Source organism: Scomber japonicus, chromosome 18 (assembly GCF_027409825.1).
Source record: "Scomber japonicus isolate fScoJap1 chromosome 18, fScoJap1.pri, whole genome shotgun sequence".
NCBI lineage: Eukaryota > Metazoa > Chordata > Actinopteri > Scombriformes > Scombridae > Scomber > Scomber japonicus.
In genome coordinates, this window is record NC_070595.1 from 29,697,184 (window position 1) to 29,714,728 (window position 17,545).

A 17,545-nucleotide genomic window follows, 5' to 3' on the forward strand; every position below is an offset into this window, starting at 1 on the left:
AACACAGAAGTAAAAAATGGTTTCTGACCTCAGTGTGTCCAGTCTGCAGTTGGGACTCTTCAGAAGATCAGACAGCAGCTCCACATCTGAATCCTGCAGCTTGTTGTTATTCAGATACAGCAGTCTCAGATGGGAGAGATTGCACTTCAGAGCTGAGACCAGAGAAGCAAAGCTGGTCTCTGACAAACTGCAGTCATCCAACCTGAATAAAGAATAAAAGATGTAAACTTGATCAGTTTCAAACAGATATTAGTTGAGAGGGACTTTCGTATACAGATGTGACTCTTTACTGGAGGTCAACCAATTAATCAGTCGACCAACTGATTTTTGGCCTTTTATTAATAATCTGCATTGGCCAATATGGGGGCATATTAACCCTAACCCAGGCGCATCTGCAGAAAGCCCAGTGTTGTTGTTGCTGTGGGACACGTGACTAGCCGAGCAGGTCTACAGACTACAGAACTTTTGGAAGAGTTTGAACAACGTTGTTCCTGGGAGAAAACGGTAAGGCTTAATTTTTCATCTTTTAAAGGAAGTTCTGTATATTTAATTGGTTAGCTCTGAAATGTTACTTTCAATTTATAGAGAGATTAGTAATCTTAGGCTTTGTGCAGGCCAGAGCTGGCTACACACACACACACACACACACACACACACACACACGCACACGCACACGCACACGCACACGCACGCACACACACACACACACACACACACACACAGCTGCTCACAACAATGTAGCAGAAAACTAAATGTTCAAATATGTGATTTCACTTCACTAGAGTTGATGCTGACATTGCCTCATAAACGCAACAAGTCGTTTGCACGTGAGAGAGGAAGCTCAAGCAGTTTGTAGAAATATCTCTCAAAAGTGCTCATGACTTAGTGCAGTTAATTTATCTCATTAAAATGTCTGTCTATGGCTCCTATATACAGTAGCTTCTACAACATCATCTCTAGTGGATTATGTAGTCCTTGCATCAGGCTGTGTGATACGAGTAAACAGTTTTTTGTGATCACTAGATTATGGCCCCTTGGCTTGTAACAAAAACCAAAAAACTTTCTTCAGGACGGTTTTGTGATGAAGATTTAAATGTTTTCAGCCCTGTACTATAACTACTATTAAGATTAACTGCACCCTACTATACATTTACTCTAATTCTTTAAATCAGCAGTGATTTTCAAAATGCATTAGATTGTAATGTGCATAGAATAATGGAATTATTAATGGAGTTATATTAGGGGTGGGACGATATACTTTGGTCACGATTTGATTTGTATCACGATTCTTGATAATTGTGATTCTACAAGTATTGCAATTCAATATAATCAATAATTACAATTTTCTTTTCCTTCTTAAAAAACAAACAAGTTGAATCATACACTTCTAGAGATGATAAACCATGAATTACATTCCCATAAACAATGCACATCAGTCTGTGTCAATGCAATAAATTGTTCAATAGATTAACCAATATGTCAGGGGTCGGCAACCTTAGGAACGCGTGCCACGGTTGACACTGGCAAAAGCAGTTTCCTCTCGGCAGCATTTAAACTCACCTGTTTACCATGGCACCTGTACGGAAGAGGATCAGGGCCACTGTGGAAAAAAAGTGAGTTCTGACTTTTTTCTCAGAATTCTGACTTTCTGAGAAAAAAGCCAGAACTCATTTTTTTCCCCCTAATCCTCTTCCGTACACCTGCTCCATGCGTGGTCTGTCTTCTTTAGTTGACAGGTGCGATACAATCGGTCTAATAAGCGGCAACACAGAGCTATAAAGACGCTTTGCTCTCACACGCGCTGCACTGATCGTCACACAATCACACGTGCACGCATCACCCTCCAGTGCACGTTCTTGCTCGCTCACTCCAGATTCCGGGAGATTGGATCTCAGATTTGGGCGTCAGAGAATATGCAGGAGACTCCCAGAATTTACGGGAGAGTTGGGATGTCTGTAACAATGTGCAAACATCTGCACTTGATCAAGGAGCCGTTATCAATATGCTGGAGACTCACAGGACAGGAGGGGGCAGGTTGTGATATGAAGGGAAGGGGCAGGTTGTGTTATGAAGGGAGGAGGCAGGTTGTGTTATGAAGGGAGGGGGAAGGTTGTGTTATGAAGGGAGGGGGCAGGTTGTGTTATGAAGGGAGGAGGCAGGTTGTGTTATGAAGGGAGGGGCAGGTTGTGTTATGAAGGGAGGGGGCAGGCTGTGTTATAAAGGGAGGGGGCAGGCTGTGTTATGAAGGGGGGGGGCAGGTTGTGTTATGAAGGGAGGGGCAGGTTGTGTTATAAAGGGAGGGGGCAGGTTGTGTTATGAAGGGAGGAGCAGGTTGTGTTATGAAGGGAGGGGGCAGGTTGTGTTATGAAGGGAGGAACAGGTTGTGTTATGAAGGGAGGAGGCAGGTTGTGTTATGAAGGGAGGAGGCAGGTTGTGTTATGAAGGGAGGGGGCAGGTTGTGTTATGAAGGGTGGGGCAGGTTGTGTTATGAAGGGAGGAGGCAGGTTGTGTTATGAAGGGAGGGGACAGGTTGTGTTATGAAGGGAGGGGGCAGGTTGTGTTATGAAGGGAGGAGGCAGGTTGTGTTATGAAGGGAGGGGCAGGTTGTGTTATGAAGGGAGGGGGCAGGTTGTGTTATAAAGGGAGGCGGCAGGTTGTGTTATAAAGGGAGGGGGCAGGCTGTGTTATGAAGGGGGGGGCAGGTTGTGTTATGAAGGGAGGGGCAGGTTGTGTTATAAAGGGAGGGGGCAGGTTGTGTTATGAAGGGAGGAGCAGGTTGTGTTATGAAGGGAGGGGGCAGGTTGTGTTATGAAGGGAGGGGCAGGTTGTGTTATGAAGGGAGGGGCAGGTTGTGTTATGAAGGGAGGGGCAGGTTGTGTTATGAAGGGAGGGGGCAGGTTGTGTTATGAAGGGTGGGGGCAGGTTGTGTTATGAAGGGAGGAGGCAGGTTGTGTTATGAAGGGTGGGGGCAGGTTGTGTTATGAAGGGAGGGGGCAGGTTGTGTTATGAAGGGAGGAGGCAGGTTGTGTTATGAAGCCTACACCGAAGCCAAAAGCAGAGTTATATAGAGCTGCTAGCAATTTCTAATGAAATCAAGCAAGTGATCAACATAGTTAACGTCACGTTACTTCAAGAACAGTCATGAGAAGGTAGTGCTGTAAGGTAATTAAATAAAACACTTGGCCAAAATAGAGCCTCTAAAATAAAATAAAAATCGATTCCGGGGAGAAAAATCAATTTTTAAAATCACCCTATAAAAAAGCGCGATATGTACATGAATGAATTTTTTCCCCCTCCCCTAAGTTATATCATACTAAACATGCTAACATTGTTCTTTTAAATCCTTTATGGCAGCATTTCACTGAGCCAACACAAGGGAAGGCCAAGTGCTATATCTGTGCTGCTGGGTTCTACTGTGTGCAGCAGCACTATTGTTAATATTGGTGATTAATTTTATTTATTTAAGGTTACATATTTGTGCTCTCTGAAACTTGATAAATATTTCTAAGTACACTAAATTTTATTTTTTGATACAAAAGATTTTTCTACGACCAAAAATAAAAATCGGCATCATATATCGGCCATCAGTTCACACCGATTTCTAAATATCAGCATCAGCATTGGCCATAGAGAAACCCACATCGGTCGACATCTATTCTTAATCAAAAACTATTCACTATAACATTAATTTATTTTAAAAACTAACAGGGAAAATTTCATACAGTTTCTTTAAGAATCAGTCATCTTTTATAACTATTGCTTTCTTAAATATTTTCTCATTATCTGCATTCATTCATATTTCTAACTCCACTGGGGAGAAGTAGGAGGACCGAGCCCTTTGTGTCTTCCTGTTGCCATGGTGAATCATGTTATCTGTGCTCCATTGATGAAGGCTTAGTGTCTCCTCTTGTACCAGCTTCACTCAGAGTTACTTTAACTCAGAGTTTGTTAAACCTGCTTTCTGAAACAGGCCCCAGGACACAGTATACATCTAAGCTAATTTTATCTGAAGTTCAGTTTAGTTTCAGTTAGTTCTGCATTGTTGTAGTTTTTATTTATTTTTTCATTTTATTTATACTGTCTTTTATTTTTATTTCAGTTCACAAAATTTGTTTTTACTGCTAGTTTTAATGTTTGTCTCAGTGTTCATTAACTATAATAAACCTGGTACAGATGTGACTCTTTACCAAAAATTATAAACATTAATTTATTTTAACATTGAAAAAGAAGAATCAGTCATCTTTTATAACTACAGACTAAACTAGTAAAAAAAATGAATAAAGAAAAAAAAATGAATTGATGTAAGGTATGTATGAACATAAATTAGGTTCAGTTGCTAAAGATTAAGATCAACAATAGTAACAGACATTCAGTGAACTTACTGCAGGATGTTCAGTCTACAGTCTGGATTCTTCAGAAGATCAGACAGTAGCTTCACAGATGAACTACTCAGCTTGTTGTCACTCAGATTCAGCCATCTCAGATGGGAGGGGTTGGTCTTTAGAGCTGAGACCAGAGAATCACAGCTGGTCTCTGACAAACTGCAGCCCTGCAATCTGAATAAAGAATAAATGATGTAGATTAAAATCCATTTATAATCCAATCAGATGTGTTCAGATTTAAATGTGTAGTTCAACATCTAGTTAGGACGCCTCCCTGGTGAGGTGTTCAGGGCACGTCCCACCGGTAGGAGACCCTGGGGAAGACCCAGGACACGCTGGAGAGACTATGTCTCTCGGCTGGCCTGGGAACGCCTTGGGATCCCCCGGGAAGAGCTGGTGACCCCGCGACCCGACCCCGGATAAGCGGCAGAAGACGGACGGACGGTTCAACATTACTATGTGTTATTGTGGATCATCATAATGTCAGCCTTCTACAGACATCATCTAAATGTCACCACAACATTCAGACACATATTCATGTCAACACTGAGACATAAAAATACTGTAAACACCTGCATTGATCTGTGTGTGTGTGTGTGTGTGTGTGTGTGTGTGTGTGTGTGTGTGTGTGTGTGTGTGTGTGTGTGTGTTCTGAAGGATCAATATCAATGATCAGACATTATTCATTTAAACACATTAAAGAATATAATAAAGAAATATTTCTCCTTCATCAAGGAAACTTGATCAGTTTCAAACAGATATTAGTTGATCTTCTGTATACAGCAGGTTTATTATAGATGTGAAGTTTTTCATTAGTTTTTATTTTTATTTAGTTTTTCAGTTTCTTTGTTTCTTTAAATTTCAGTTTAGTTTTAGTTAGTTTAACAAGTGGCAAAGTACTTTTAGTTGCGTTTTTATTGAGTTGTAGTTTCTCAGGTATCAGGAGGAAAGCTTTGATTTGTAGAAGCTGAAAAAGATGAAAGAATGAAGAAGAATTTAACAAAACATGCTTAGTCTTGCTGGTGGGAGGAAGGTAAAAGGAAGCAGATATTGTTTGCTCCATCCATCGACACACACAGTCAGTCCCCTAGCCTCTCTGACAATATCTGTCAGTTTTTCATGGCTGTTTTCATTTTTAACTTTTTAACCCTGGAGCTAGAGGTTAACTCGGATCGGGCCGACAGAAATTACCCGGCCCCGACCCGAGACCCGTACGGGTCCGGGTCCATTTTTTCTGTAGTCAACTAGGGTCCAGGTCGGATTGGATTTTACAACCTCGGGTCCCGGATCTGTTCGCTAAAATGTGTCAAACCGAGAAAACCCAAGAGACAACTATTACGGGTCTGACTCGGTCAGCTATGTACAGTCATAGTGGTGCTGGTCTGTTTATATATTCGTTTTTATATCAGATGAGGCTGTTGCACTTTCTTTGCATTAAAGTTACTGTTTTATGCTGTGTTTTTTGTCTTTTGGGCAATGTTAGCCTCGGGTTATTACGAGCCTAAAACGTACACTAAAGTGGTTGTTATTATTATAATGTTGCCACATCACGGCCAGATAAAATATGAATGTTTAGTCAATAAAGACTTTGATGATCAAAGTAATCGTCTGCCTATGTTAACTACATGAAATACAATAAAGTGTAGTCTCTTATTAGTTATAATCTGCACAGATAGTTATAGTTCATACAAAGTACAGTTACAACAGTATTCATCCTTTTTACGGGTCGGGCATAAATTATCTCAGAACTACTCGGACATCGGAACACATTTCACGGGTCCATAACATCTCGTAAGAGTCGGAACCACTCGGATCTCGGAACGAATTTCCTCGGATCCGTTCGGGTTCGGGCACATAATTTTTTTTTAATGTCGGACTCACTCGGATCTCGGAACAAATTCTCTGGGTCCGTTACGGTTCGGGTCTCTCATTTTGTACCCGAGTTAACCTCTACCTGGAGCTCTAAACCTGTGCTCTAACAATCAGCAGTGTGAATGAACTTTAATGCAGCCCAACTTACCCGCAGTATTTACTATATTAATGTTTTGTAAATTATGGCCATTGATAATTTCATTAGTTTATGTTTTGTATTTGATGCCCTTATTTTGAAAGGTTAATATCGCACTGAGCCAAAAACCTGTTAAAAGACCCGTAAAGTGTAACAGTGATGTAAAACCAAGGAAAGGTGAATCGCTGAATTGTTTGCATCAGAAACGTCTCCTGATTGTCAAATACCAAAAAGGTTCAGTATCTGGCTGATAACACAGGGTTGCTTTATTTTAGTTTCTTTTGTTTAATTATTAATTGCTTTGCTTTGTTTTCAATTTATTAGTTGAAATGTGGTATGCTACAATATGGCCACCATGTTAGCGTGTTGCTAAACAATCATGTAGATCTAAACAGAGTAGGTGTGAAGGTTGATTAGCTCCCTGTTTTATTCATGTTTCAGTGATACAACCACTGTTAAAAGTGTGTTATTGTTTTTATTTAGTTTCAACTGTGTATGTAATATGTAAAGGAACAGTAAATGGAGTTAAATATGATTGATAGTGTGATAAGTTGATTTTATAAAAAGTGTTAATTCATAAGGCAGTGAAAACAGTCATTAAAAACAGTCATCAGAAAAAGGTAAAAGAGAATCCATTCATAAATAGATAAACTATAAATGTAAATACACTTTTCATATTCCATAAAGGGTTAAAATACTTCAGTTATGTGAAAAAGGTTAAAATGGTTAAAAACGAGGTGAAACAGTTATGAATATACCAGATGAGTTGATCTGTGATCGACCTGTTGAACTCTTGATCTAGAGTGATTAGTTTTCCCTGCAGAGGTGGGAAGGGGGAGCTCGTGGCCAATATGCTTCACTCCTGATGAAGCTGCCAGAGAGGAAGCCTTGTGTCCGAGTAGTTCATTGATATTTCCCCTTTTTCAGGGTGTATCAATAGCACTTTGTTTGAAACTGTCAAATATAACCTGGTACAGATGTGACTCTTTACCAAAAATTATGAACATTAATTTACTTTAACAGAATCAGCCATCTTTTATAACTAAACACTGAACTGTAAAATACTGAAAATATAGAAAAAAAATAAATTAGGTTCAGTTGTTAAATATTAAGATCAACAGTAGTAACAGACAGTCAGTGAACTTACCTCAGGTTGTTCAGTCTGCAGTCTGGATTCTTCAGAAGATCAGACAGTAGCTTCACAGATGAACTACTCAGCTTGTTTTTACTCAGACTCAGCCATCTCAGATTGGAGGGGTTGCACTTCAGAGCTGAGACCAGAGAATCACAGCTGGTCTCTGACAAACTGCAGTCAGCCAACCTGAATAAAGAATAAATGACGTAGATTAAAATCCATTTATAATCCAATCAGAGGTGTTTAGGTTATCATTGTCATTATCGTTGTCATTGTGTTATTGTGGATCATCATAATGTCAGCCTTCTACAGACATCATCTAAATGTCACCACAACATTCAGACACATGTTCATGTCAACACTGAGTCATAAAAATACTTAAAACACCTGCATTGATCTGTGTGTGTGTGTGTGTGTGTGTGTGTGTGTGTGTGTGTGTGTGTGTGTGTGTGTGTGTGTTCAGTAAAAACTTTTCTTTTAAAAAAAATGTGACCATAAATCAATTTTCCTCTTTTGTTCACATTTTGTTGTTGATTTTAAAATATATGTTTGTTTTTGTATATTTTTTATGGGAAGCTTTTATTTTGTTAATTTTGTTTTTATTGTGTGACCTTTGATCTCTCTGTGACATCATTTCTTGTTGTTTTGTGTCTCAGGACTTGCTGAGGAAAGATAAGCTTACAGGGATGCTCCTGTAAATAAGATGCTAAAATGAGCTAAAAACGCTAAACAAAGGCATGAATATTGTTTTGTTTCACACATGCTGTTCTTTTTTTAGAGGAATGTATGTTAGTGTGTATTTTTTATGTACAGCACTTTAGCAGCATAAGTTACAATCTTAGGCTAAGTTAAGTGTTTCTCATACAGTCTGCTGTTTTCTCTTCTCCCTTAAAGTTGTGTGTGAGAATATGTATGTTGTTACACACTGGTATGTGAGCTCCCTTATATTTTTGTGTAATGATGTTTATTTTGATTATTTTTATACATATTGTGTATATTCATACAGGTATTGTTGGTTTAATGTTCATCTATAAAATACAAAAAAATACCGATAATGGTTCGGGAAATAACTATTAAAAACCTAATTGTAATTCAAGCATTAAGTGTTAACGGGCCGCCGCTGCCCCGCCCCCAAACAGTGAAATGTGTCGTACGTGCATGCCGGTGCATGTTGCAGTCGCAGGGCAGACACAGCGGGCACGTAGACTTCTTGACACCCAGGCTTTTAATGAACATTGTGTGATGGGGCTAAGTCACATTGCATGTGTCCACTAGGTGGCGCTAGAGATCACCCACCAATTATATGTCATGTTGCAGTGTGTGATGTGGAGAACACATCCTGTAAATTTCATATAAATCGGATGTTTGTCATATGAGGCTGACTTCCTGTGTCCAGTAGGTGGCGCTGTGTATCTGACACAGTATTGATGCATAGATGTGTTCAGGGCGGGACCCTCTACATGCGTGATGAATTTGGTGTAGACGGGACAATGTCTGTAGGAGTTATAAGGACTTCCTGCTTTATGGCGAAGCATCAACATTGTCAGTGCTGCCACGCACAAAAGGTTTAACGCACGCAAAAGATTTTTGATAACTTTTCATCTTTTCATGTCTGAGGATGATACTGACTGAATGTGAAGTCTGTGGAATCAAATCTGTAGGAGGAGTTCATTAAAGTATGAGGCGTGGAAATAAAAAATAGCGTCAAAATGGCAACTTTGAATCAAAATGGCCAACTTCCTGTTGGACTTAGGGTTTGGGTCCAAGAGGCTTTTTTGTGTTGTTCATGTAGGTGCATGTAGGAGGCGGGGCTTCAATTTTAAATGTTCCAGGGGGCGCTGTGGAGACGTCGTGACTCTTGATAAATGTGCAAAATTTGGCGTGTGTACCAAATGCGAAAAGGTATAAGGGGGCGCTACTGAGCTGTTGTACCACATTTTGGGACAGTTATCAAAGGTAGGTATCAAATTAAATTACGTGCCATGTTATGTCAGTCTGTGAACAATATAAACTCCTCTTAACAGTGTCAGAAAAATGAAAATTGACCCACGAAATTCAAGATGGCTGACTTCCTGATGGATCCAAAAATTCCACAAAATGAATTCCCAGGTCTACTGATGAGACATTTTTAATCAGGGTCAGGACAGACCAGCTAAGCGTGTGTACTTCTGAGGGACAATATTACTAACTCACAAATTTATATACCACCTCTCATGATTCAAGATTCCTATTATTGTCATTGAAAAAAAAAATACAAAGAAATTTCATTGCACCAAGTGAGGACGGCTCTCACAGCTATAAATACTAAAAAATATAAAACTAGATAAATAACATCTCACTAACTCAGGGGTGGCCAACCAGTCAGAGACTAAGAGCCACATTTTTTACTGTGTTACTGTGAAGAGCCACTTCATACACACGGGCACACATGCACATCCCTTCCTCTCTCTCTCTCCCTCTCTCACACACTCACACTCACACTCACACACACACACACACACACACACACACACACACACACACTTTAGGCGAGCTGGGGCCTGTATGTTTGGTATTTGAGACTCTGCTTGTTATCCTAAATGTTACTGCTGCATCACTTCCTTGTTTCCAAACTACAGACCAGAACAAGGGTCAAACACAACATGCACATTAAAGTATATAATTAAGAAATATTTCAGTTTCAAACAGATATAAGTTGAGAGGATCTTCTGTATACAGATGTGACTCTTTACCAAAAATGATTAACATTCCCTTTGTGTGTGTGTGTGTGTGCGTCGTCCTGTAAAAAAACCCCAAAAAAAACATTATATGGATTTTTTACATTTTCCTGCTTGCCAGGTGTTGCGTTTTTACTGCATTCTCATATTCATCAAAAAAACTAACAAGGACATTGAGGACTGTGTCCATGTTGTGGTTGGTGGCTTCATCGATATTTAAAGAAAACATGCCGTCTTTTAGCTTTTCCGAAATACGTCTTTTAAACTCTGGTGTTATGCCGTGTGTGTTCATATAGCTGGCATGCTGGTTGGATATTGACAGTTTTGTCAGCAATTTTGTCTTCAGCCATTTTTTGGTATAAATTTACCAGGGGTTGGGCGAGCTGAAAGACAGATCGTGCTCTGCAATGAATGTGCACGCGCGTCAGTTATTGACGCCGGTACATCAGCTGTGGTTGTTGCTCCCGGTAACCGCATAGTGTGTGTGAGAGCGCGAACAGCTGCACTGTGAGTCGGGTCTGATTCATGTGGTAGCACTTTTTCCCCGCTAGTTGCGTATACTAGCTTTCTGGAGCATAACGTGCAGGAGCAAGCATCTGCTTCTCCTAACTTTTTACACCAGCTACCAAAAGGCTTATCGTCTTTTCAGACCTCTTCTGTCCACGCTGCCCAGCGCCATTTATTTTTAAATCTTTCATCAACTAGGAGGGCATCTTCCCCAGGATTAATGAACTTGCTCTCCATCCTACTCTCCTTCGACGTGATGTAGTCATGACCCGATATGAGTCCCTGCCGATGGCATCTATGCAGCATAGGACATTTTTCCAAGACCCGTCCCATTCTACTTCTGATTGGCTAATAATGCTAGTTTGAGATATATCATTGGCAGACGAACTCATAAACTCGAAAGTGATGGTGATGATATCAAGACGGTCTTTTTTAAAAATATAATACTTATTTTCCCGCAGCCAAACGCTGCACGCCGGAAATCTAGCATGGTGCCGTAATACTTTAAGCCCTGTAAGTTATGTATGTACATAAATTAGGTTCAGTTGTTAAACATTAAGATCAACAATAGTAACAGACAGTCAGTGAACTTACTGCAGGTTGTTCAGTCTGCAGTCTGGATTCTTCAGAAGATCAGACAGTAGCTCCACGTCTGAATCCTGCAGCTTGTTTTTACTCAGACTCAGCTGTCTCAGATGGGAGGGGTTGTCCTTCAGGGCTGAGACCAGATAAGCACAACTGGTCTCTGACAAACTGCAGTCCTGCAATCTGAATAAAGAATAAATGATGTAGATTAAAATCCATTTATAATCGAATCAGATGTCGTCATCTCCACAGCTGGTGGTAAATAAATAACCAAAGAGCTGCATTGATCAGTTCATCAGATCTTTTTCTCCTTCAGATGATCGGTTCATCATCTCAGAGTCGGATCAGAGGCTGCAGCTGAGATGAGCGGCTGGCTTTACACATGTCTGAAAACGTCACAGCAGATTTACAAACAGTAGAAGAAGAAGTCAATAAATAACTCCTGGGCCACAAGAATTGGAAAAATTAAATATCAAAAATACATTTGAGCGTTTTGTTAATTTTCTTTTTTTTGACCTGAACCTAAAATCAAAAGTCCGAAAAACAAATCCTAACTTCCTTTTTTGTATCACATTCATAAACAAATAAAATAAGACATTTTTACATTCTTTCAAATAGAATATCAAATGAATGAATGATGCACGGACCAAATTCTCAAATTAATAACTGAATTAAGGTAACGACAAATTAAAGAATACAACTACTCTCACAGTGAGACAGTGAGAGTGGAAATGAATCAGCAAATCCATTTTCAAAAAGAATAAGGAAGAGCAAGAAGGAAATAGGAATGTAAACAGAAAAATAAATTTACATTTTAAATGCCTGATTAAAAGTTGTTAATTCAGTTATTAATTTGAGAATTCATTCATGTTTTTTTTCTAAACGGTGTTTTCAGTGACCTTTGTTGTTCTCCATAATTACCATGTTCACTTTTCTTTACTTTACACACCTGTGTGTGTGTGTGTGTGTGTGTGTGTTTGCGTGTGTGTGTGTTCTGAAGGATCAATATCAATGATCAGACATTATTCATTAAAACACATTAAAGAATATAATAAAGAAATATTTCTCCTTCATCAAGTAAACTTGATCAGTTTCAAACAGATATTAGTTGAGAGGATCTTCTGTTTACAGATGTGACTCTTTACCAACAATTATAAATATTCATTTACTTTAACAGTGAACATTTTCTAGTTTATTTAAGAATAAGTCATCTTATACAAAATTAACTGGACAAAGTCAGAACCTATGCCTATATCTGGATTATGCAATTCAAACTCACTGACAAATTCCAGTTTTAAATTGATAATGATGACATACTTGGGAATCAAACTAAGCAGTGAAGTGCAAAAAATTAAAACTAATTTGGATAAAAGGGAGAAACTTTAGCTTACATTGTGGGGGAAGGTCATAGTGATAAAATGTGCTCATGATGTTACCAGTACCTATATCTCCTCAGATCTTTAAACAGTATGATACAATAATTAAAGAATTTCTATGGGACAGGAAAAGACCCAGAATTAAATTCAGTAAAATGTGCTCTCCTAGGGACAAAGGAGGTCTGGGGCTGCCAGACCCGAGATTATACTATGTCTCCTTTGAAATGGCCAAACTACAAAACACTGGAATAAAGATAACCAGCTAGAGAGGGTTAACATTGAAAATAACCTGACATCTCCTTTTACTCCTATTGATTATCCCAGTCCTCACATCATGTACTGAATCCTATTGACGAAGGGGTGTTCATGTATTCTCTGACATAAAAAGAAAATATAGTCTTGAGAGAAAGGAACGTTTTTGGAAATATCTGCAGATCATGGACTGTATTACCTCCAGGATTCAGTACAAGGATGGAAACCACATCATGGACTATCTCACATTACCTGCTGAGTGGCACCGAGCCTCTATATTTTATAGAACAACCAACCAACTGCTCAGCGATGGCTGTCAGGGCCTGAAACAATATGGGAGAAAGACCTGGGATGTCTGATGACTGACGAGGAATGGCTGAGAATTATATCTAATAATGGGAAATACATTAGGGAAGCTAAAGATAAATTTACACAATACTAATTAACACACAGGTATTACTTGACACCACAAAGACTCAACAGAGCAGGTATAACAGTAACCTGTGTTGGAAATGTCAGAAGGACATAAGTACTCTGGTACACTGCATCTGAGAGTGTCCTGTCATTCAACCTTTCTGGAAAATGGTTGTGGACAACTTGAGTAACTTGAGGTTGGGAAGTGCCATACCATTATCTCCCAGATTATGCCTATTAGAGGACAGAAGCCAAATACACAACATATCAAGTGGAGAATTCACTGTAATCATGGCAGGGATTACAACGGCTGCCAGGACAATACTTAAATTATGGAAAACACCAGTGTTTCCCACACATAGACTAATTCGTGGCGGTGCGCCACAGATTCAACACCGGCCGCCACATATTGCGTTTCGTTATTAATTATGTTTTTAACGCTATTTAAAAAATACGCATCGTATTCGTTAAGCTGCATTTCCTTTCCCTGCTCTCCTTGCGTCTCTCTGTCACTCACGCGTCTCTCTCACATAGCCTACACACACACACACACACACACACACACACACACACACACACAGCCCCTCCCCTCCGTGCACACCGTGTGTCTCCATCAGCGAGATCATCCCTAGAAGCGTGGAAGCTGTGCCTTAGTGCAGAGAAGACGGCTGGTGAAATTCAAGAAAGATTGGTATCACGTGCACCTTTATAAAATCACACATTAAAAAGTCCTATAAAATATTTTATATTTTGAATACAATATTGTCCCGACCCGACTCGACCCTTACACCACCTTTATAAAGTTAATTAGTCGCAAGTTTGCGGTAAAATGTAGTTGGGTTGTCGAGGTCAAAACACTAGCAGCTGTGAATCAAATAAAGTTGTTATAAGTACTGTTATGTAGTTTTTTTACCCTTACACTGAATGTTTGCTGCTTCAATCCAGATCCAGAAAATATTTTCCGCGATTGAAAAAGAGACGTGTTGAGGATGAGGACCAGCCTGAACCGGAGGTATCAGTCTGAAACAGAGCTGAACAGTCCGACCAGTGTAATTAGCTATGTTATTAATTTGTTTACAATATTTTCAGGCTTCAACCAGTGCTGCTCAAGCAGAAAGACAGGGTCAGGGAGAGAAAGAGATAGATTCGTTAGGCATTGAAGAAAGAGTAGGAGAGGAGGACAGCATAGTATAGTATTTTGTAGAGGTAAAGACATTTGAATGGGGTGTGAATAATTTGTGATTAATATGATAAAGTTGTGTATGACCAATTATTAATGAAGGAATCAGTGGGCGGTTTACAAAATGTAGCATAATAGGTGTTGTGAAGGTGTGAATATTAATACAATAAAGTTGGGTGTGTTATTAACGAAGGAATTATTATTATTATTATTATTATTATTATTATTATTATTTTTACCCCCCCCCCCCCGGTCGGCCAGCACACAAACCCCCCCCCCCCGGCCTACCACCACACATTGCCTTCAGATCTGTGGGAAACACTGAACACCCAAACCCCCTGAACTGAAAGAGTAGGTAAACATTATGATAAAAACAGCTTCATACGAACTGATGCTCAACAGGATGAACAATAGAAACAAAAATAAGGCACCAATCTGGGATTTGTTCTGGACTCACATCACACTGCCTGATGAACCTGCAGCATGAACACCTTCCTCTGAATGGATCCAACATTATAATCTGCTGTGAGGATATTCTACCTAGTTATGTAACTATCAACATACCCTTTACATGAGTGGTTTTATTTATACTGTATTTTTATTTTATTTTTGTTTTTCTATGCAACTGATGGTACATGTAGCGTGTATAACAAGAAATGTCTCACAATGTAAAATGTTGTACTGTCAAACACCAAAGAGAAAAGAAATAAAAACATGAATTACAAAAAAAATCAGTTATCCTTTATAACGACACACTAAACTGTAAATTACTGAAGATATAGGAAAAAAAACGTCATAAATTTAAGTTATGTATGTACATAAATTAGGTGTATATGTTAAACATTAAGATCAACAATAGTAACAGATAGTCAGTGAACTCACTCCAGGTCCTCCAGTCTGCAGTCTGGACTCCTCAGAAAATGACACAGTAGCTCCACGTCTGAATCCTGCAGCTTGTTGTCACTCAGATTCAGCTTTCTCAGATGGGAGGGGTTGTCCTTCAGAGCTGAGACCAGAGGAGCACAGCTGGTCTCTGATGAACTGCAGTCCTCCAATCTGAATAAAGAATAAATGATGTAGATTAAAATTCATTTATAATCCAAACATGTGTTCAGGTTTTAAATGTGTAGTTCAACATTACTATGTCCTCATCAATGAGATTTATCTAATATGTGTGTGTGTGTTCTGTACAGATGTGACTCTTTACCAAAAATTATAAACATTCATTTACTTTAACGACTAACAGTGAACATTTTCTACAGTTTCTTTAAGAATCAGCCATCTTTTATAAAAACACACAAAACTGTAAATTACTGAAAATATAGAAAAAAATAACTTCATGGATGTAAGTTATATATGTACATAAATTAGGTTCAGTTGTTAAACATTAAGATCAACAATAATAACATACAGTCAGTGAACTTACATCAGAGTCTCCAGACTGCAGTCGGGACTCTCCTTAAGTTCAGACAGCAGCTTCACGTCTGAATCCTTCAGTTTGTTGTTTCTCAGATCCAGATATCTCAGATGGGAGGGGTTGGACTGCAGAGTTGAGATCAGAGAAGCACAGCTGGTCTTTGTTAAACTGCAGCCGCACAATCTGAATAAAGAATAAATGATGATGTAGATTAAAATCCATTTATTATCCAATCAGATTTGTTCAGGTTTTAAATGTGTAGTTCAACATTACTATGTCCTCATCAATGAGCTTTCTCTAAAATGAGCAGAGTGACTTTGTCATTGTGTTATTGTGGATCATCATAATGTCAGCCTTCTACAGACATCATCTAAATGTCACCACAACATTCAGACACATATTCATGTCAACACTGAGTCATAAAATGCTGCTGAAGTCAGTCATGTCTGTCATTAGAGGATCAATATGATAATCTATGGAGTTAGATTTGTTTCATAATGTTGTGTGTGTGCAGATCGACAATCTGTGTGTAAATGTGTAATCTGTAAATATAAACACCTTCCACAAATACAAAAAAAAGATTTGTATACTCACAAAAATATTTTGCAAATATAAAACGGATCTGCAAATACACAAATTCCACAAATATAAAAAATGCATTAAATTAATTTTGTGAACTCAGTTTTTATTTGTGAATCGAAAAAACATTTGTGGATCTCAGTTCTACGCTTGTGGATTTGCTTTTTACACACACAGAGTTTTGAAACAAACTTTCCGCCGGTCCGAACGAAAATCCACTCGTATCACTCGGACATTTTCGGATAGCAAGTGATCGCCTACTGGTGACGTCATTTCCGAATCAAAGTAAGAGCACGCAGTCTTTCTATGAGCTTTTTTAAATGTTTATCAGCGATAAGTGACGTGCATTCATGGTTTCATGTTAATGTCATACAGTGATTATTAGTGTGTGTTTATTTGTTCTATGTATATTATCTAGCACACACTTTCATATACATTTCTGTTTGAGTATGAAAGGCACCAGGATGCTTGTGGGCAATGTTCAGACAATTTTTATCGTTAAAGGCGGGAATGACACGCAGGATAACCGGGGTCGCCTGTAGTGAGGACTGTAGCCTCAACACATGGGGTGGGTGCTCTACCCACTGAGCTAAACACCGCCCCGAAACAATCATTTTTTATCAGTCAAACAGGAGAGGAGGAGACATTGCAGCCATTTTCTCTACACAGTTTGTATATCATGACATTGACCTGGGTGGATTTACGTCATTTGAATATCTTGCTCTGAGCTCGAAGCAGAATTATCAGTACTTATTATTATTACATTATACTGATCACCAGGATATTCATCATTATTCCTACAGGAATACTCAGAGCTGATCTCACTTAGTGTCACTAGATATTAGGGGTGGGGGAAAAAAATCGATTCATGTACATATCACGATTTTTTATAGGGTGATTTTAAAAATTTATTTTTCTACCCGGAATCGTTTGTTTTTGCTATTTTAGAGGCTCTATTTTGGCCAAGGGTTTTATTTAATTACCTTACAGCAC

The 17,545-nt window shown here is 38.9% G+C and overlaps 1 protein-coding gene across 1 annotated transcript in view; it reads right to left on the minus strand.

Moving 5' to 3' along the window:
* Positions 1-17,545, minus strand: part of LOC128378569 (NACHT, LRR and PYD domains-containing protein 14-like) — a 118,684-nt gene that overhangs the window by 60,634 nt on the left and 40,505 nt on the right. The window contains exons 4-8 of the mRNA XM_053338133.1: positions 15,983-16,156; positions 15,439-15,612; positions 11,344-11,517; positions 4,383-4,556; positions 29-202 (exon numbers count right to left, since the gene is read on the minus strand). Coding sequence (XP_053194108.1) covers positions 29-202; positions 4,383-4,556; positions 11,344-11,517; positions 15,439-15,612; positions 15,983-16,156 — 870 coding nt within the window. The remainder of the gene's footprint in view (positions 1-28; positions 203-4,382; positions 4,557-11,343; positions 11,518-15,438; positions 15,613-15,982; positions 16,157-17,545) is intronic.